The sequence below is a fragment of the Ceratotherium simum genome, chromosome 4 (genome assembly GCF_057802395.1).
Source record: "Ceratotherium simum simum isolate JZ-2026a chromosome 4, ASM5780239v1, whole genome shotgun sequence".
Classification (NCBI taxonomy): Eukaryota; Metazoa; Chordata; class Mammalia; order Perissodactyla; family Rhinocerotidae; genus Ceratotherium; species Ceratotherium simum.
Genome location: NC_141903.1, coordinates 79,719,561 through 79,741,746, shown reverse-complemented (window position 1 = coordinate 79,741,746; position 22,186 = coordinate 79,719,561). Strand labels below are relative to the sequence as shown.

General features: G+C 35.1%; 1 protein-coding gene across 4 annotated transcripts in view; it reads right to left on the bottom strand.

Moving 5' to 3' along the window:
* Positions 1-22,186, bottom strand: part of TMEM161B (transmembrane protein 161B) — a 69,253-nt gene that overhangs the window by 32,995 nt on the left and 14,072 nt on the right. For 3 of the 4 annotated variants that reach the window (XM_004420383.3, XM_087430073.1, XM_087430074.1), the window contains 3 exons: positions 16,149-16,252; positions 4,148-4,231; positions 1,871-1,968 (listed from right to left, as the gene is read on the bottom strand). In XM_004420383.3, the coding sequence (XP_004420440.2) occupies positions 1,871-1,968; positions 4,148-4,231; positions 16,149-16,252 (286 nt within the window). The remainder of the gene's footprint in view (positions 1-1,870; positions 1,969-4,147; positions 4,232-16,148; positions 16,253-22,186) is intronic. The other variant, XM_087430075.1, reaches the window with a different exon arrangement.

The following is a 22,186-nucleotide window of genomic DNA, read 5'->3' as shown; positions in this document are numbered from 1 at the left end:
AAAATAGCCTAGTTCTCACCGGCTCTCTTTCTCTCTCACTACATTCAGTGTATAACCCTGGCCAAGTTATTTAACTCCTCTATCTAATGAGTTTAAGAAAAAAAAGGTTGATAATAGTTACATACCTCATAGAATTGTGAGGACGAGCGAGTTAATACAAGTAAAGCACTTATAATAATGTCTGATAAATACTCAATTTTAAGCTATTATTAAAGTCAATTAGCTGATAATTATTCAATAAACATTAGTTATTAGTAAAAATGACAAAAATCTGTACTGGAAATCAGAGAGTGTGTGTATATTCTTGTATTTACACGTCTACGAACATTTTATACAAGTAAGCATACATATAGGATTAGTAAAACAAATGTGACAACTAATCAAAAAGTCAAAGTGTGGGGCCAGCCTGGTGGCACAGCGGTTAAGTACATGCGCTCCGCTTCAGAGGCCCAGGGTTTGCCGGTTTGGATCCCGGGCACGCACCGACCCCACTGCTTGTCAAGCCATGCTGTGGCAGCGTCCCATATAAAGCAGAGGAAGATGGGCACAGATGTTAGCCCAGGGCCAATCTTCCTCAGCAAAAAAGAGGAGGATTGGCATCGGATGTTAGCTCAGGGCTGATCTTCCTCACACACACACACAAAAAAATGTCAAAGTGCTTTTAAATGTTCTAAATTTTGCATGAAAAATAGTTACAAAGAAAAAAAGAATATGACATAACCAGTCTTAACACTCTTAATGACACTAGACAATTGATTTATATAGTTCCTCACTAACATTTTTGGGTTCTAGGACACCCTTTCTACACACACACATATACAATCTTTGTAGATTTAGAATCAACTTTCAAATATATTGAAGGCACCTTGTATCATAAAATAATTCTACACAAGTTGCTAGACGAATCTATTAAGGTTTCTCTGGGGTGGTGTGATTTAACCCAAGAAGGGCCAAAGTACATAATAATACTTTATACAACATTACCAAAATTATTTTTTTTAATGTGTTACTTTAATTCCTCACTTATCATGTAAACCATTAGTTCTCAAACCTGGTCAAAAACCAGAACCACTTGGACCATTTTTAAAAATACAAATTCCCAGAACCCACTCTAGACTTACTGAATCTCCAAGGGTAAGTACAGGGAATTTTTAAAGAGCTGCTCAGGTGAGTCTGATTTACAGCTGGGTTTGAAAACCAGTGTTTTAAATAATATCACCTTAGGTGCCTTCCTCTTCTAGGATTCAAATAATTTCATATAAACTTCATTTAAATCTAAAATCATTACAGTTATTATATAATTATAAACATCGGCATACAGGGAAAAAACTGGATGACTTATTCAGAGATAACCAATGGGTAAAAGCGAATCTTGAATCAAGTTTTATGAGTCTTAATCCAGTTCATTATTCTAAAAATGTTTTCCTTTCTACCAAATGTGAGCATAAAGTTGAATTATTGTAAATATAGGCAATTCAATACAAATACAGAAATGCATTTCTGCAAGGCACATTATAAAAGAAGTATACTGGTATAGACGGCAAAAAGTCTAGAATTTGAAATAATGAAAACTGACCATGATTTCAACAGAAAGAGAAAACGTGTAGCAAACTTGTATAAGTCAGTCTCTTCTGAAAAATGGGAAAAATAATGCTTACTACAAGTTAGGCAGGTGAATAGAAAGACAAATTCAATTCAAATGAAGTCATTTTGAGCTTCTAAGCTCTTAGAAAGATTTCATATTCTGTATAATGGACTTAATGATTAGAAAAACAAACAAAAAAATCTAGCCACAATAGATAGATAAAACGAAAGTAGTTTCACTAACATAATATAAAACTGAGATTTACTTTACCAGGATTTCCCTTACCTAAAGTATCCACTTCTGTAACTGACTTTGTTTCTAGATGGAGGTCAATATCCTTTGGAATGGTTAGTGGCTTACTTTCAATGTGACCATTATATTTCCTATAAAAATCAGACAAGTGACACAAAAAACAAGTTACCTATACTGTTATCCAAGTGCTTCTATCAAACTAATTACAAATGAGGTTTTAAATTTCAGTGAAAAAGAAGCAGAATTTCTAATATTTCATCAAAAAGGAGGTAAGGTACTCAAAAATAGTTTTTAAAAAGAAGACTACAAAATGTGGAGGTAAATTATTATGTGAATATACAGATTATCAGGGAAAGAGTTACCTAAATTAGTGACAGGAACAAAATCTGGATTGCTAGTGTAGTATTTAACCCCATTTCTCTTTCTCTCTCTCCTGTAGATTTAAAGACAGTCTAACATCTCTTTCTTTAGGCACAAGAGTAAAAGCAAATGAAGCAAATGCATTTCTCTTTGAAATTATACACATATACACATACATACATATAAACAGATCTGTAGCTATAAACAAGCCAAAGTTGAAGGAAAATAGTAAGATTTATGTGTATGAGAAATTCAGAAACATGAAAGGCTAACTCGTATTTGCTTTCACCAAGAATCATGAATGGAGGAAAACAACATAACTCTTCAGGTGCACGTGTATCATTCCCAGATTTAATTTTTAAAGACAACCAAACACATACAGAAAGTAATAAACTAAGTTTCAATAATATTAATTAAAATACCAACAAATAATTTTCCATTTATTCTTGAATAAATATAAACTCTGAAAACCTCAGTAAAAATATGAATTCATGTCAATAAATCAAAAAATAATTACTGCTACTAGGAACAAGACAGTGCCGTTAGTGCATCTTTTCATAAATGTAAAGAAAGCACTTTCAACATACAAAAATTATTGTAAAAATAACGAAATTATTGACTGCAAGGCATATAGTAAGAATTCAAATAGTTGTAAAATAAATATTGTACTACATAGCTAAATTTTACAAATGTTGAACACAGTCGCTATGAACAGGCAAAGGTGGAATAGTTAAAAAGAAACGTAGAAACTAAAAACTAACCTGGATTAAAGCCTGACTCTTAATAGTTATGAGAACTTGGGCAACTCATTTAACATCTTTGATCAACAGCTTACTCATTAGTAAAATATAAATTAAATTAATAGCTAATGTTCAAGGTTGTTGTGTGGACTATGTAAAACTGTGTAAAAGTGCTTTGGAAATTATAATAATAAGCAGGAATATTTCATTAAAGAACATAACTATTGGAATACAGAGAAGGCAGGTTAAGACAACATTCCAATGAGCTTCAAGGTGTATTTGTAATCGTAAGTGAAAAACAGAATGGAAGTAAGATCAGAAAAAATCTTCTCAAATTTCCAATTTGAGGCCAAATAATTACTAATGTTTAAAGAATTTTTTAGCACCTACAAATGTATTAGCCCAGGTTAATATAACTTTTATGATATATATGAGAAATTCGGTGACAATTTGTTGTCATTGACATTTTATAATATATGAGAATCAAAGTTTCAGGTCCTAAGTAGTCCTCTCCAGCTGAGGAAATTAAGGCCCATTCAAAGAGACTAATCAACATGCACTTTTCTTGAGAATTCAATTGAAATAGACATATAAAATTTTAAAGCTTGAAGGATCCTTCAAAATTACTATGTTTGGTCCTTCCATTTCACAGATAAAGCTGCTGTGGTCCATTCAGTGAGGTTTATTAGCAGGCAGTTTTCTTCATAAATTTTAAACATTGATATACTATTCAGCAGCTGAATGGGACCTAAGAAGTTATACTGTCCACCCCTTGTATTTAAAAAATGAGGAAACAGATCAAAAGCAGGTGAATTTGCCCAATATCATAATAGTGAGTGGTAGCAAAACCTGGAAAAGAACCCAAATCAACCAGTATCTTTAAATGAGTTGCAGGGTAAAGACATGGGTTATGGGTTTCTCCCCCATCAACCCTCCACTAAATTTTAATATGATGGCTATATTGTTTTCATAATTTGAACACAAAGAATACAGTTACCCACTCTTAAGTAAAATAATTAAAGTAAAATAATATATATTGGATTTTATTAAAGGGTGATTCAATATTATTTTAGATCATGGGTTTTGATCTCAAATTTATCCACTGTTCATGGCATAATCAGAAAATGCTCCTTTAACCAAAGTATAAAAATATATTTACATAAATTGTGTCAAATATTTAACACTTTATAAGCTCAACAATGTAACTTACCTATCTTTTTTGCTTTTCCCTCTTTGCTGCTTTCCTGCAAGAATTCTTAACTCCTCTTCTGTAGGATGTTGATACCACCTCAAACTAAGAAAAAAGGAATCCTTTTATATAAAGCAATTATAAATCACCAGAATTATTCATCTATTCTACAAATGTTTATTGAGTTTCCTATTTGTGAAGACACTGCAGGGAAGTATAAGGTGAAAAACTCTAATCTGAAACAGATACCACTGCTTAAGCGTTAAAAGGGTTTAGATTCAAATCCAGCAAACACTTACCAAGCACTTACTAGATGCCAGACCCTGCAATGCTGTCTAGGTATATTTCTTACAACTGACAATGTATTAATATATATTAAGATCATATCGGCTTACTATTAAAAGTAAATGGAGTGAACTCTGCAGGCAAGCTGGCAGGAGCACATTAGAATTCTCCAACCATACTTCACTTACACAGAAGGAATTGACATTTGTCTTAAAAAGAGAGTCCTTTGAATGCCCTCAACACTACAAGTAGTCTTTGCTTTCCTTTCCTTTCTTTGCCTCCTTTAATTTTGCTAGAGAATTCTCAAATTTTATGTGTATAAGAGTTATAGGAAATCACTATATTTACAAAACTCTTTACTCTTGGCTCTCTCTATCCCTCTTCGGTTAGGGCTCCAACAATAACCGAATGTATTCACCTCCATCACAGTTAAACCATCCCAACAAATCATTTATTCCCTCCCAAGCACCCACCTGCTCATTTTCAATTTCCTGTCTCACTTGAACTTCCTATCTACCAGCCACCTAAATTTGATATTCAGGTTTTATCTTTAACATGCCCTCTCCACATGTTATCATTAATTCTATTCTTTAACTCTTAAAATTCTAAACCTGTCTGCTCCCTTGCAGGGATCTGAGTTGAGACCTTAGTTTAGCATATCTTCCTCTCTAGTTCTGACTGTGGCCAAACTCTCTAACTGGTCTCCTTGCCTTCCCCTGGACACTTTCCTAAATGCATTCTGATTCCATCTTTAGTTGTTTTTCCATAATGCAAATCTTATCAAGATATATGTCTGTTTAAATCCTTTCTAAGACTCCTTACAGGGTAAAGAAGTGAGTAAGGCAGCTAGGCAAGGACTTGGACCAAAGTCCTGTTGTTATAAAAGAGAAACATATACCTAGTACTGATAGACCTTCCAATTTTTCAATTACAAAAATTGAAGAGTAACTTTTAAAGTGAAATATCCCAATTTTTAAAAAATGTTAGCAACTGATGTACTGGGGGCATTTTTTGGGTTTTTTGTTTGTTTGTTTTGCTGAGGAAGATTTGCCCTGGGCTAACATCTGTAACAATCTTCCTCTACTTTATATGTGGGTCGCCGCCACAGCGTGGCTGACGAGTGGTGCAGGTCCGTGCCTGGGATCCGAACCCAGGCCGCTGAAGCGGAATGCGCCAAACTTAACCATGATGCCACAAGGCCAGCCCCTGATTTGTTGTTTTTAAAAACACTGAATAACTGGCAATTTGAGTAATGACTAGATATTTGATGATGTTAAGAAATAACTGTTAAAATTTTTTAGCTGTAATAATGGGATTATAGTAATTTTTTAAAAGCTCATACATTTTAGAAATATACCCCGAAATATCTAAGAATGAAATAATATTTGCTACAGAATAATATGTTGGCGGAAAGAGAGATGAAGAGCAGCACAGACGAAACAAGTTTGCCACCAGCTATTAATTGTGATGAGTACACAGGTGCTTATTATATTCATTATATTATTCTGTCCACTCTTTGCATAGGTTTGAAAATTTCCATTAAAGTTAAAACACACATTACAAGGCCCAAATGTGCATAGGGTTTGTGACCTCCTGTTTCCACAGCCTTTCATGATCTGACTACTGTTTACTTCACCAGACTCACCTTCAACTATTCCCCTTTTTGAACATGACATTGTACCCACTAAAGAACATTTTATTCCACAAATTTTCATCCCTTGGCGTTTTTGCATATATTTTTCTGTCTACTTGTAAACACCTATGCCCCTATCTGGCAAACTCCTAATCTACCTTTTACTGTTTATAAAGCAGTCTCTCTGTGGTATAATAAAGAATATATCTGGTCATTGTCCCCAGTTCTAGGCACAGAGCTTCAAAACCCCTGGGAATTTCCTCAGTGATAGGAGGGTGTCTTTGTTATGCTAATGAGGGGACTCATGGTGGATCTCCACATAGCCTCAGGATGAAGGCTGGTCACCAGAAATATCAACCATGTGATTAGAGTTGGGACTTTCAGCCCCCTGACCTCCAGGAAGGGGAGGGGGGGCTGGAGATTAAATTCAATCACATGGCCAATGATTTAAAATCATATTTTCATAATGAAGCTCCATAAAATCTCTGAACATCAAAGCTCAGAGGAGCTTCCTGGTTGGTCAACACACTGATGTGCCTGGAGGTAACACGCCCTGACTCCACAGGGAGAGGGCATGGAAACTCTGTTCCTTCCCAAACCTCACCCTGTGTGCAACCTTTATAATAAAGCTGTAATCATAATTATAGCACTTTCCTGAGTTCTAGTCATTCTAGCAAATTATTGAACCTATGGGGGTGGGGGGGCAGTCTTAAGCATGCCCTAATTTGTAGCCAGTAGCCAGGTGTCAGAAGTACGGGTGGCTTAGGGATCCCAAGAACTTGTAGCTGGCATCTGAAGCCTGGGCATTCTTATGGAAGACTAGTCTTATGGAAGACTATGGAAGGTAGTTAGTGTCAAAATTGAACTGCAGTTGGTATCAGACCAGTTGGGTTAAAATGAAATAGTTCCCTAACTGAAAGATTCTGGGAGTGAAGATTTTATGACTTACCTGTTTTTGTATACTTCAAAATTAGTAGAGTTACTGGCATATAGTAAGTGCTCAAAAAGGATCACTGAACCAAAATGAATTCAGTTCTCCTCTTAGTTTAAGGGTTTTAAAATAAAATATATATCCCATCCAAAAAGTCCCTAAACTCGAATTAACATGGGTAAGGAGGCACTTCCTGAAATTTCAACTGAAGTCCAGAATTTTAACTTACAGTCGATTCTCATTATTCGCGGTAATGTTCTATAAAGTTGCTGCGAACACTGAACCATTGCTCCTAGGGGAAATACAGGGTTAGATTCCTGCAAGCCTCTGGTCACAACATTTTCATCAACCACTCAATATGTAACCTTGTTTTATGTGTGTTTCTATCTAAAGGTATCTTATTTAATATACAGTGTTGATTCATTAACATTAAATTCACGGATCACAGTACTATAACTCATGCCTGAATAGAGCTTACCTAATAACTGTAATTATAAGTATAGTATTTTCCTGAGTTCTGTGAATATTTCTAGTAAATTTTCTTCATAAGGCACATCAGAGCTTTCCTGCACTTAGGAACACTAGACGGCACTTCAGCACTATGCTTAGGGCCATTTTCAATAGCGAAGTCACCAACAAAAAGCAAAAATGTGAAAAATGTGGCGTTAAGTAAACCATGAAAAGGACACTTGTTTACAATATGAGAGGTGACACAAGAAGGCCTCAGCTGGGAAAATGGGCCACTTAAATTTTTCGCCACTCTGCATATGTCTATAAACAAACTCAAAAGCACCACAAGTACGGCTTTTGGGGCTACAATAAATTTTACCATGTAGGCAAATCACAAATATAGAATCCACGAATGATGAGAATCGAGTGCATAACATTTAGAAGAAGTTAAGCAATAACTCATTTATAAAGACTAAACTTAGTTGCCTACCTTTGAGAAATAATAATCAGTGAAAGAAACAGGAAAACTTAGGTTACATTTGGAGCCCTATAATAATGAAATATTTTAAGACCCTTACATTTTCTAGGACCCATTTTCTTTTTAACTATACTCAAGCTTGTTTAATCTTATTCTGTGAAGCCATTTTTCTAAAATAGATTACATTTATTACACTTCTTACTGGACAACTCAGGTCATCTTCATTAGTAACAATTATTGTTCAAAGTTGAAATTTAAGGATGCTCGGTGCTCTTAGGGCCACTTCTAGTCTGTTACTCATCTATCCATCCATCCATCCATTCATTCATTCATCAGACATTTATGGAGCCCAGAAGAATTTAACCAATTAAAAAAATGACAAAAAAATCATAAATTGGACACCATGCAAAAGAACCAAACAAGTGGTGAGAATGAGAGAGAGGAGCCTTAGGTAATAGGTTAGGAAAACCTCTCTGAGACAACATTTACCCAGAAAACCTAAAGGATGAGAAGAATGGAGGGGAAAAGCAGTCCAGGCACAAAAGAGCATGTCCAAAAGCACAAAGGCATGAAAGGACACAGAACACTGCAGTAAGCAAAAGGCCAGTAAGGCAGCAGCACCATGTGCAAGGAGAAACACATGAGGGAGGCCAAAGAGCTAAGAAGGGAACAGATCATGCAAAGCCTGCTGGGTCATGGTATGGAGTTTAAGTTTTATGCTAAAATAATGGTCTCAAAGCTGGAGAGAGAAATAATTCAACACATTTTATGATCTCTTTTGCTGCTCCGTGAATTCGAGGGAGGCAAGAATAGCAAGGAGATATTTTCTGGATATCAAATCAACAGGTCTTGCTGATGGACTAAAGGTAGGGAGTAAAAAAAGTAAGAAATGAAGGATGATATCTACATTTCTGATTTGAGGAAGATGGTGGTACATTTTCTATGATGGTGTAGAGCAGAAATAAACCAAGAATTTAAACATGCTGTTTTTAAGTACCAATGAGGCATCAAGTCAAAATATCAAGAGGGCAACTGGTATATTAGGATCTAGAGCTCAGAGATAACTTGGGGTCATTACATAACTGTGGTATTTAAATCCACAGGAATTAATAAGATCACTTAAGGAGAAAATAAAACATGGTAGAAGGCTAAATAATTAACAAGGAAGTGAGAAAGTAGAGTTTATGGAGACAATGCATGTAACAGATTTGGCTAAAAAGAAAAACAGGGAAATAGGCCAAAAACTAAGGAATGGATATGGGAGGGGCTTGTTTTATAAGGAGGAAAGGAGGCAAGGTTGTGACTCTTCTTTATTTGTTGTTGTTATTCTTTTTAACAGGAGATTTTTTTTTTTTAAAGTATGCGCTAATAGGAATAATTCAAGAGAAATGAAGAAATTAATGACACAGAAGAGAGGAAACAGCCAAGGAAGCAAAGTCTGGGTGAAGGGTAGAAGGAATGGGGTACAGAGCACAAATGCAGGAACTGGGCCCTGACAGACACTTCCTCCACAGGCCAAAATTAAATATATAACATTTAAATACACAAAGTGGGGGTTGCACGTGTAACTAAGGTTGTGGGTTTGGTAGTATGAAGATGAGACCGATGGGCTCCGGTTCCAAGAGCTTAGAGCAAGGTTGAAGCAGGCATGCATAAATCTGAGATAGGATTTGGGTTGAAAAAGCTGTCTGAGAAGTGAAGCATGCAAAGACTACGAGGCAGCACGGAGTGGCCATCTAAGGTCTGAGATCACGAATTCAAAGTAAAACCTAGAAGCAGAGTTGCACAATTTTCTTCAACAGTCAGTGCTTCATACCCAGTTTGATTCCACACCATGTGGTTCCCATCTACTATACTTTAAGTTCTGGTCTCAATTTTCAGTCTTTCCCTTTGCTGTTAGTTGGTATGTCTATATCAGCAAAATGACTTGCAATCTGCCTGCAACTGCTGTACTATGCCTTTCTAAAATGGGCTTGGAAGACAGATATAAAAGTTTATTAGCTTTAGAGTCTATGTAGCAGTTAATAATAATGGTTACAAAAATACAATTAGAGAAAAATGCTCTATGTTAATATGTGAAGCAAAAGTAACATGATGTAAAATTGTACATACAGTATAATTACAACCATGAGGAGAAAATATGAATAGAAAAGATTAGAAGGAAATACAACAAAATTTACAGTGATTGCCTTTGGCTGATGGGAATACAGCCCATTACCTCGTATTTTTCCTTTTTATCAATTTACCATCTCTTTCTACATCATAGGCATGTACTGTTTTTGTAACAGAAAAAAATAAATTTTTTAAAAAATAAAGAGTAAGTATGAATAGGATCTTACTGAAAAACTGAACCTCTTGCATTTAAGCTAAATGTATTGATTTCAGTGTATTTTATGACATTTACCTTGGCTATTCAATGGCTTTTTTCACTTATGTTCAGATTGTCGGCAGTGTCTCAGATAATAAAGCCAACCTGGTGTTATACTCCACTAAATTATTGAAATAACTTTTCAATGACCACAATCTTTCTTACTAAAGCAGTTCAATAGCACTGAAAAAATATGTATCAGAAAATACAGAATGGATTGACCTAGACTCTACAAAAAATTTAAGCAGCAATATCATTTAAAGCAAATTGCTTTAAAACTTTTCAGAAGTAAAAATTTCAGAAATTTAAAATGGAAATCCGAACACGAACAAATAAAGAAAAGCTTAGTACTGAGAGCAAGCTAAAAAAGCTTTAAGACGTAAATAATCATACAAAACTCTATTTCAGGATACACAACATAGGTCACTAAAGACAGCTTTACTCTCCACTCTAAATCTCCATAATTTTAACAAGTGAAAAAAAAACCAACTTAAGAGAAAGTAAATACCACTTAAAATCTAGAAAACCTTTCAGTACAAGTAGCCAAAATATCATTTGTTATACACATACATTCTACTGTTATTTACTGGACATTTTAAAAGAATATTATGACATTCTGGAACTGGAAGACAGCTAAGGCAAGGAGAGCAAGGACTCAGGCATTCCATAAGGGTATAGCTGAGGGTTTAAACCTTTCCCTTAGGTCACAGGTCCCACCTACTGTGCATTTGAATAGTAGGTTTCTCTCACCAAAGGGAACTTGCAAATTCTTGAATCAGGCAACATGCAAAGAGAACAAGCAAAAAGAATTAGAACAATTGAATATGAAGGTGTTGTTACACCCTCTTTACCCAATTTAGGATGAGACAAAGTCAGAATAAATCGGACCATAATATATTTTCTATGAGGGACATATGAAGGGAAGTAGCAGACCAAAGTGAGAGCCTAGGGACATAAAGGGGTAGAGAAAAATGCATAAGGTTAGGAAAATGGACAGCAAGTTCAGCAAGGAAGCTATCATGAAGAAAAAGCAAAACCCTACTCCTCATGCAAAACCCACTATTCAAATGTACAAAGAATGTAACCTATCACTTACCTCTCCACGAAAAGAGGGGCCAAGCAAACTTCAAAACAAAAAGGAACTTTAATTACAATAGAAGGTAGAGAATACTTGGGCTATAAATTAGCGGTATGCTGGACATGATAAAGAACTAACATCTTTAGGTGATCTAAGTAACTGTTAGAACAAGTGTTCCTTATGTTAGGGAAAGCAGTTCATATTAAAGGTACAGAGAAACCAACTTCCCATGATTTTTCTTCCCTTTGGGAAGGGAGAAGGGAACAGAGCAATCTGAGAGCACTAGACACTTCCCAGTTGAGTTTTTCAAGGTCAATAATACATGTTCACAGCTTATGGAAGAAGAAATCTTGCACTTAAGTTCTTGTTAAAGCAAAAATCCCTTCAACGAAATCTGCAAGTCATATAAAAAGTCATGTAACAAAAAGGAGAACTAATAACATTTTCTAGAAAAAATATTTTTCTATTCAAAAACTGAAAGAATAGAATAAAAATATAATTGAGTAATGTGGAATAAATTTAATCTCAAATGGCGAAGTGAGAGGTATAATCTGAACAACAGATGATATTTATTAAACTCTACTTCATACCTAGCATGCTTTTGGTAATCCAAATCAATGCTGATGCGCATCTTAATGTAGCTCAGAATAAAAGGTGGCTATGTAGTCATAGAAAAGCCATAAGAATATAGAGAGAAACGATACACCACCTATAACCTGAAGGATATTTTCTAAAAGGCTAATAAGTACACCTAGGGGAAAAAAGATAGAAAAAAGAAAATATTAAATAAATTACTCCGTAAACTGCCACAGGAGTCACAGTGGTTGTAGAAAAGTTTACCTCCAACAAATTCTAAACTCTGTTCAAGTATGTCAGTTCCAGGACAAGGTCTGGAGTTGATGAGCAGCCATAAATCAAATAAATACTAGACTGAGTATCAGACTTCTAGGATAAGAGGCCTGAATCTGTATTATTTTTCGGTATGTGAATGTGAGTAAAGTTAAAACCTGTTTCTCATGTGTAAAAATGGAGACAATATTGCCCACAGCAGAGGACTAGACACTCTTCACTCCCATTTTTACTTCCTTGGTACAATGAAAACTACACTTCCCAGCCTCCCTTGCACTTTGGCCTGAACTAGTCACAGGGCTCCAGTTTATGTAATGTGGGCAGAAATGATATACCTACTTCTAAGGTTGGCCCCTAGAATCTCCTGAAAGATTCGCAGCCCACTCTCTCTTTACTTGCCAACTGGCAGAGCATCTAACATAGGACACTAAGGTAGCAGGAGGAACAGAGGAACCATAAGACAGAAGCCAGGAATCCCTGAGTCACCACCTGAAGGATAGCTCAATCCTTGAAACATCATTTTGTGAAGGATCTACCCAGAAAGCTGGCCAGCCCCCCTGATTCCCTCATTTGACCCTGACTCCTGTCTGAGGAAACCGAATGTAGAACTTTTATTAAGTTCAGACACTGAGATTTCTGAGGTCATAACATACCCCAACACATCTCCTTTCCTACCTAGCTCAGAGTGTACAGATCCAAATGAGATAGAAATAAAAATTTTATCAATAAGGACTTTTATAATATTATAAAGGAATACTAATGGAATACTAATGGAAATAAACCAAGCTAACGACTGTGCAGTTTTTAAAAAACTAGAGATCTACAATACTAACAGCAATATATAAATGTTATTTAACAAGAGCTAGAAAACTAGTCAATTTTTTTATATTAAAAATCAGCAGGCTGCTACTTTATAAGCAAAAATTGCTTATTACTTCAAGGTAATGACTTCTGTAGGAAAATGGCAAGCTTCCTCACTAAGTCAACATAGTAGAATCAGGTGCCACTTCAAACCCTCCATTCCAAAAGAGACAGAGGCCGATGAGAGATACGGACAGAAATTAATGTACATGATACAAAAAGAAAAGCCATAACTTTTAAGAAAAATATGGATGGGCCGGCCCCATGGCGTAGCGATTAAGTGCACGTGCTCTGCTGCTGCTGGCCTGGGTTTGGATCCCGGGCACGCACCGATGCACCACTTGTCAGGCCATGCTGTGGTGGCGTCCCACATAAAGCAGAGGAAGATGGGCACAGATGTTAGCCCAGGGCCAGTCTTCCTCAGCAAAAAGAGGAGGATTGGCGTGGATGTTAGCTCAGGGCTGATCTTCCTCACAAAAAAGAAAAGAAAAGAAAAATATGGATATTTATTTACAATTCGAAGACATGATACTAGTGGAATAAATGACAATATATACAGAAACTAAAAAGAAGTTTCTTCTGTCATATTCATGATTACCCTATCACAGTATCTACACATCTATTCATTTGAATAGTTCTATTCAATACAGTCACTCCCAAGCCCCTATACTGTTCATAATTTAAAAGTCCTCATGAGCCTCTCCCCTTAAATTCCTTTAAGCATTTTACAGACAACAAAGAATGCTCTCAGATCTCTCTTTCTTCAATTCAGGAGCATCATATAGTTTCAAATGCCATCTGTCATCTCTGATCAATAATATTTTTACAACAGCAATTCAGAAGGGATTTTAGATTTTCTCAATATTAAAAGAGTATCACTTCATATCACAGAAGGTTGGTACAACAATAATTATCCCAAAAGGGTACAGTCAACAATCTTATTCAACGAAGTTAAGCAATAACATTCAGCAATTTGGCTTCATGACCTAAAAGTTTCAGGATTAACATTAAAGAAAGGTAGATGATCTTAAAAACACAATATAAAACAGAGAGGAAATGAAACTAACTACAGCAGAAAACTAGCTACTGCTAGAAAATTCTGATTGGTATCCTTGGAACCTGATTTGAAATTAGAGACAGCGTTAATCAACACTGAAGTTAATCTGTTTATAAAAGCAAATCAAGACCACAAAAAATATCAACTTCATGTTTATTTTTAAAGGTTGAGCTCTCCCTCAAATTAGTAGTATGTATACTTCTGATATACTTGTCAAAAAAGTAAAGACTTTAAATATACTATTCCAATTCTAACAAAGAGAAGAGAATCAGGTTTTCAATCTCTGAAGTTTTAGTTTTTACTAGAGAATATAAGTTTTATAGAAACAAATGGAAAGCAGATTATGTAAGAACATGGAAATTGCCCGTAGACTAAAATGGGACAAGACTGCCAAGATCTTTACAGCCAAAAGAGATCTGGGAAGTCTCATTGGAGACTCATTATAAACAAAGTCTAGAGATGTACAATTCTCAGTAGAAAATAAGCTACTTTAATGTATTTTATCTGGTTTACTAATTCAGTTTCCATTTATTTAGAGTTAATGATATTTGTCCAGTTTACCCTTTCAGGATCTACGGAAAAGGATTTTGCTAAGCAAAAAAAGTAAACAAGATTGCACAGGGCATAAACCTACAGATGATTGATTTTTACTTACAAATAGCTCTGATAGAGGCTTTCAACTTTACGAAGCCTTTAGTCATTTTTTATTTTGCTAATAAAACACACTTTTTTTTTTTTTTTTTCTTTGCTGAGCAAGGTTCCCCCTGAGCTAACATCTGTTGCCAATCTTCCTCTATTTTTTGTACGTGGGTTGCCACCACAGCATGGCCACTGACGAGTGGTATAGGTCCGCGCCCGGGAACCAAACCTGAGCCACCGAAGCAGAGCACGCTGAACTTAACCACTTGGCTACAGGGCTAGCCCCATAAAATATATGTTTTTAAACAGCTATTCTCTCACACATTCCATACACACACACGTGTATATATATCACAGTGTTCAAAAAAAATGTTTTAACCAGTCTGAATAATATTTTTCTACGTTTCAACATTGCTATGGAAAAAATATAAAGCATGGAGAAGAAGAATATAAATAATTAATACTAGAAAATAAATTCTATGGATGAAATTTAAGCTTTGTGGATGGAATGGCCCCAAATTAAAGGCTTATTAATCTTGCAATATATAAAATCACTATGAGAATGCGAGTTATCCATTGTTTCCTAACTTGAAAAGGTCTAAACAAAAGAAAATGGACATACAAATCAGTAACAGAATTTGGTTATTTATTGGAGATGAATAATTAGAGTAAAACTATAGTCATGGTACCAAATCAATAACTTACCTTTCATAATTACACAGGATTTTGGCATGTATTTCTATATGTAGAGTTTTCCTGCTTTGCCTCACTATATCTCCTATATTTAACTTTATTTTTGATTTTATTATTTTATTGTACAAATTTCAGCAAGGCAACTTAGCTCCTTTGTGGAAGGAGTAGGGAGAGTAGTAAGGCTTGTAGTGCAGTAGATAAAATTAAAATCCTACAAAATAACATACCCTCCTCCTTGCTAAAGTTTAACATTCTTTGCAGTAAAACAAAAAACCCTTAACTCAAAATAAACTCGCAACAGTCACCAATATTAAGACACATGCTTTGAGTAATTTTTTTCAACAATGGTGAAAATATTTAAGCACTTCAATTTATAGTCTCATCCCCCTACTGACCAACTTCTTTTAAAAGTAACTAGAAAAGTGACGTGGTATTTTCAGTGGCCATGGACAGAAAGGGACAGGGAAGAAGAAGAGGGGTACTGAATTATTGACCAGGAGCCTATCACCTTTGTGCTAAACCAATAAACTACTAATATCTCAAGTGAGAGAAATAAGAAAGCTAGATTTTTCTCATAATTTTCCTTTGTCATGTTTTTAGAAAACAGGAATTACCACTTAACTTCTAGGAAGTTAATCAGCCTGGTAAACTAAATAGAGATTTGAAAGTGCCAGTCACAATCAGCCTATCCTTGCCTTACCTGCCGTTACAGAGTAGCCATCGAGCAAGAGAATAGTGAGGTATAATCTTCTGCATAATACTGGCCATCACCATGGTAACGACCAGCTGTATACCTATTATACCCTGTGTAAAAAAACAAACAAACAAGTTCAACAATGAATGGATTTAGATTTGAGGACATCGCTGCAAAACTTTCTATATATTTTGAAAATTACACTTTTAAGAAAGACGAGTTTACTATTAAAATACCACATATTATTCCAGTATTTAGGCATTCAAGACCACATATGTTTACACCTAAAATATTTACTGTCATCTCATAATCCTCTACAAATTACCCAAGGGTCACATCCATGTGAACAAATGTTAAATAAATTAGCATACACATTCAAAATCTATTCCCAAGAAATGTTCTCCATTACTTAAAGATATCAAAATGCAGTGAAAAGTAGTGATTTTTTTCATCCTTTTCCAACATACTTAAAACACTAGCTTGGCAAACTTTAAAAGCAGTATGACTATTTTTTAATTCTAGAGTGGTAGTAAATGATTAAAGGGTATTAATTATATTAAGTGTGATGGCAGAACTGGCCTGAAAGTCACTAGAAAAAAAATTTAACTCATGCTGTTATCACCAACTTCCAGTGGGTGGGCCTTCAACAATGTCCAAAAATCCCCTTAGTTGTTCTCATCAATCCCTCCCCCGTTCTCCATGATAGCTAACTCAAACCTTCTATCCTCACGCCCCCTACCTCCCTTAAACTGTCAACTCTCCACTCAGTAGAGGACATCTTCTACTTCACAGAGAAAATAAAAACACCATCAAACAGGAACTCTCGCTTGCCACCAACAAGCTCACAATCACTTGTGTCTGCACCTGTCTTTCTGCATACTACAGAAATAAGAGCACCTTCTATATAAAGCAAATCCTTGCATCTGTGCTTCAGAGCCTAACCTCTCTGATTTTCAGGAACCTCAACTACTGAAGAGCTTCCTTCTTGCAGCTTCTTTAATCCCCTCTCTATTTAAATCCTTCCTAACAGCACTGTAACACCTGTAAGTCTCTTTCATCTTCTAAAAAATAATAATTTCCCCTTATTCTAAATCCTCCTCCTTCCTCATATTCACAGCCACTTTTCAAAGACTTGTTCTCACTGTTTCTCTTTTCTCATATCCCCACACAGTTCCCATCTGACCTCTGCTTCAGCCCATTCCATTGAAACACCTACCATCAAGATCACTTCATTTTGCCAAATTATCTTTCCTTATCTTAAATCAGCAGTATCCCACAAGGTCTACCACATCCATTGCTTTACTCCCACTTCGATGATCAATTCTTCACACTCCTCTTTGCTGGCTCCTCCTCTAACCAAGCAGTCCAAAAACAAGGGTGAATTCCTACCTCAAACCTAATATACCAAGTACATAAAAAATATTAAAATGTTCAAAAAGAAGCAGTATAGCATACTGGCTTATGAGCATGGACTCTAGACCCAAACTACCTGGGATGGAATCTGCCATCTACTACCTGTGTGACTTTGGATAGGTTATTTAAACATTCTGTACCTCTATTTCCTCTTCCATGAAATGAAGGTAAGAATTGAACCTACCTAATCAAGCTGTGGTTAGGAACTGTGTCTGGTACAGAGTTAAGCAGTCAACAGGTGTTAGTACTATTTGTTGTTACTGTCATTGTTATCAATACTATTACAGGATAACATTTTTTTTTAATTTCAAGAATAGAGAAGGCCTTTCAAAAAAATGACATCAGTTTCCCAGGTGATAAAAAAAAAACTGAAAAATTAAATTTCATTAATTTTAACAAATTGTTCAAGTGATTGCTCATCACTGTAACAAATGTACTACTGTGGTGGGGGATGTTGACAGTAGGGGAGGTTGTATGCGTGTGAGGACAGGGGTGTAAGGGAACTCTGTACTTTCCAACGAATTTTGCTGTGAACCTAAAACTGTTCCAAAAAATGAAGTTTATTAACTAAAAAAAATCAAATTTCTGCACAGAAGAACAATATAGACAATGTCCAAAGACTAAGTGGAAGAAAGCATTTGTAACTCACATCACAAAGGGGTATTTTACTTATTAGGCATTATATACAGAGAGAGTTCTTATAAATCAATTAGCAAAAGACTAAATGCCGAATTGAAAGAGAAGAACAAATATGTACAGACAGTTCTCCAAAAAAGGAAGAAAAAATGGCTCTTAAACAGGACTGTTTTTAAAATGTCTTCAAAATCTACCTCAACTATGGTTTTACTGTGGATATTTTAATGCCTTAAACTCTACCAATTGGGTTAAGGTTCAGACCACTTGTATATTCACATAACATCAAAGGTTACATTTTTACCTTTTTTTCTTTCACATTTCTTATCACTTAAATTTACTATCCTATTTTCTGTGTAGTTTGTGATAGAAGTTCTGCAATCTCCATACAATGAATGCCATTACAAAGAACTCTTTCAGGCAGAACAAGGCCAAGAAATATATTAGCAAGTATGTCAAAAGGTTGGTCTATTTGAGATTATAGACTTAAAAGCAAAAGATAATTTTTTAGTCAGGGAAAGTTCTGTGGACAAAGTGAACCTCAATCTAGCCTTGAAAGAAATAAGTCATAGTATCATAGAATCTTCAAGGTCATCTAGTACAATCTCTCACAAACATATAACAATTTATTAGAGTGTAAGCTCCTTAATAGTAGAAATCATATCTTAGTCACATCTAATAAATGCTACAGATATTAAATGGTATTTCAGAAAGACTGATCTGGAAGATATATATGATGGAATGTGATGAACTGAGGAAGACAGGCATTTTGCCGAACTCTCCCCTCTTACTCCAAATCACTAAGCATAATGAGATATTGCTAATAGACCAACTATTGAAGATGTAAACCATATGAAGGCAAAAACAAAAATTAGAAAACTAGATTGACTAGAAATAGGAATATCAATTAAGTTTCTGCAATAATCCAGACCAGAAATAATGAAGCTTTACATTACAGTGGTATGTCTGTACTCAGAAGAGAAATGGGTTCTAAAGATATTGTTGCAGAATTCAGAAACTGATCAAATATGGAGGCAAACGAGGAATTAGAGACCAACCCTGAGAAAGGCAAACACCACAGAATAGCTGGCACATTCTCAGTATTGTAGTTAACGTTCGACTGAAAATATTCAATGCAAAAGTGTAACCTCACTCCATTCCTTTACTTTTCTATGCCATTTCTAGCTTTTTAAATGAAGTTGAAGTACTTTCTCAAAACTTCATCTACATACTGTGCTAAATATATTACTATATAATAGAAGTCTTCTTCCAACTTCTTAATAGAAGTCAAGAAATCTTTCTAGAATGTATCTTCTGTTAGATGACTATGTATACACATGCTATTGAAAGAAAATATATCACTTTTACCCCAATACAGGAATCTACCTAATCTTTTGGAGAGGTAATTTTTAAATTATGTGAAAAAATATTTCACCAAAGTTAATCATTTTTATATGGATTTAGGAAAGAGTCCTTGGAATATATTTTCAAAATGACAATCATATTACAGAATTATACGTTATCAATTTAATACATTATTAATACTAAACTTAGATCAACTTTTGAGACATTACTATTCAATTGACAACTACAGTGCACATGCCAGGGATTAACATATTAAAATATAAAGTATTCAATTCATTAACTAAGAGATACAACTATTTGAAATTTAAAAACAAACCATTCTAATAACCAGACTTCACTGCCCAACTTAACGTCTATGTATGTCTCAGTTTATACAAAAGCAGAATTTTTGAAATGTTTCATTTAAAAATCAAATTTCCTGAATATTTTTCATTACTTCTAATTAAAAGAGAAGGCTTAAATAAATTTAACCATAAACAAACATAAATTTTACAACACAAAACTGTTAAACTGGGCAGAGATGCAGTGAAGCTACAAAGTCCATCGTGGCTGAAGTCTCAAACATACAACCATATGGGTCATTGACTCAAGTAGCCTTAATGGTTTTATTAAAGCTTCAAAACAATAACTTTACTAAAGAGATGGTTTCTGTCTAGATTCATCGCCTCTAGGCCCTGACTCTCTTGATAACTAGAACTGCAGAAAGTCATTTATGAAATAGCTCATAAGCACTCAAGACGGGTGAAACACTGGAGCAACTTAGGTTTCAACGTTTCCACATCTATTAACCTGAGGCCATGAAGAGCAAGAAAAAGTTATTTGCCTTTAGTCTCTAGAAGAATGATCATTTCAATTTTTGTCAATAATTGTTCCTGGGTAGGTTAAAAAAATTCTTACCAAGGAAAATTAAACAACTCTCCAAGAAATAAAATATATCAAATAATACTTTATCTTGCTTGTCAATATTGGAAATAAAACTCCCAGAACTTAAATACAAACATGCTGTAATTTTAAAATTCAAACTTGGAATATTGTGTCAACCTTAGTGGAGTTGACATTTTGTTTTGTTTCATTAAACTAGCTCTGCTGGTGATAAGCAGACTGAAACAAAGCATATATTGTTCACGATTAGAAGACATATTTGCATATATACTCGTGGCTCAGACCACCCCAAATGGTTTCAAGTTCATCTTCCTGAATAAGTTAGAAGGGAGAAAAAGGAAAGAGGATACTACCTGATGACCTTCCTATTTTTTGTTTCTTAGCTGTTTACAGGTTTTAGTGATAGCTAGACATGTTGAGACAGACTTCTTTGAGAAGCTCAAATAATTTAAAGGTGTAAACTTTGTTATTTCAACCTAGATTCACATAAAATTTAGAATTCACACTATGAGCATTTATATAAACTATCTCTGAACAATTTACAAGTGAGGAAATCAGGGTCCAAACAACCAAGATCACAGAACTACCCAGTTACAGACTTGTCCAGAACCCAGACCCCTAATTTCCAACCTAACGCTTTTTCCACTAAGTTGATTCAGTGCATTTGATGAACATTTATTAAGAAACAAACTACACATGCTGAGCACTAGACTACTTCCATGCAACAGGGAGAAACAGTACAGTCCCTGCCATCAATGAGCAGCCAGTCCACTAGGAATGTAAATGAATCATTCAAATACAAAGTGATGAGAGGATAGACAGATGATTCTATGAGAACACAGCAAAAGGAGAGAGAAATTACTAGCAGCAAAAAACTGTGAAAAGGGCATTTTGGAAGGTAAAGCATGAGTCAAGACCCAGCGGACTCAGCTTGGTGGACCATCAGTGATATCTACTTCAGATGGGATGACAGCAGATCAAAACCAGATACTGAAGGGCAAAACTAACGGGTTTAAATGTAACCTGAAGGCAACAGGAAACCCATGAAAAAGTAATACGATCAGATCAGTATTTAAGAAAATCTCTCTGGACACGGTGTAAAGAATGGATGAGGGATGACAGCCCAGCAGCACTAAGACAACTGCCCAGGTATGACAGGAGGACCTGTACACAAGGTAGCAGCAGTACTGCAGGAAGCAGGGGTGCAGCCTCTCTTACTGTGCTGATAAGAACTACATATCACTATATGTTATGTGACATATAAGTTAGGTTCTTGGTCAATGTTAAAAATCACTGTAAATCCAAATTATGTCCTATGTCCCTAGAGAAACGATTTATATCTATAAATAGGAAAAGCAAATAAAAATTTAACTAACAAGTATAGGCTGTCTGCCTAACATGCATCCAATATCTTGCTGGCTGTTATCAGGAATTTGGCAAAGGATTTTTGTGTTTCACTACTGGTATATCTCAAATACTTAGAGCAATGCCGTTTAGTATAGTTCAAGGTACACAGTAGGGCAGTTGGTATTTGTCGAATGAATGAATAAATGCCATTAGTGCAGAAGAATTTGTCTTAACAGAACTTAAAATCCAAGATTATCGTATTAGGTAAAAACAAATATATTAAGACAATATTGGTTACACCTGAAATTTTTACAATGTTATAAACCAATGTTACTGCAATAAACAAAAAATTAAAAAAAAGACAATATTGGAGCAAAAAATTGCATAGGACTATGAACAAAGGG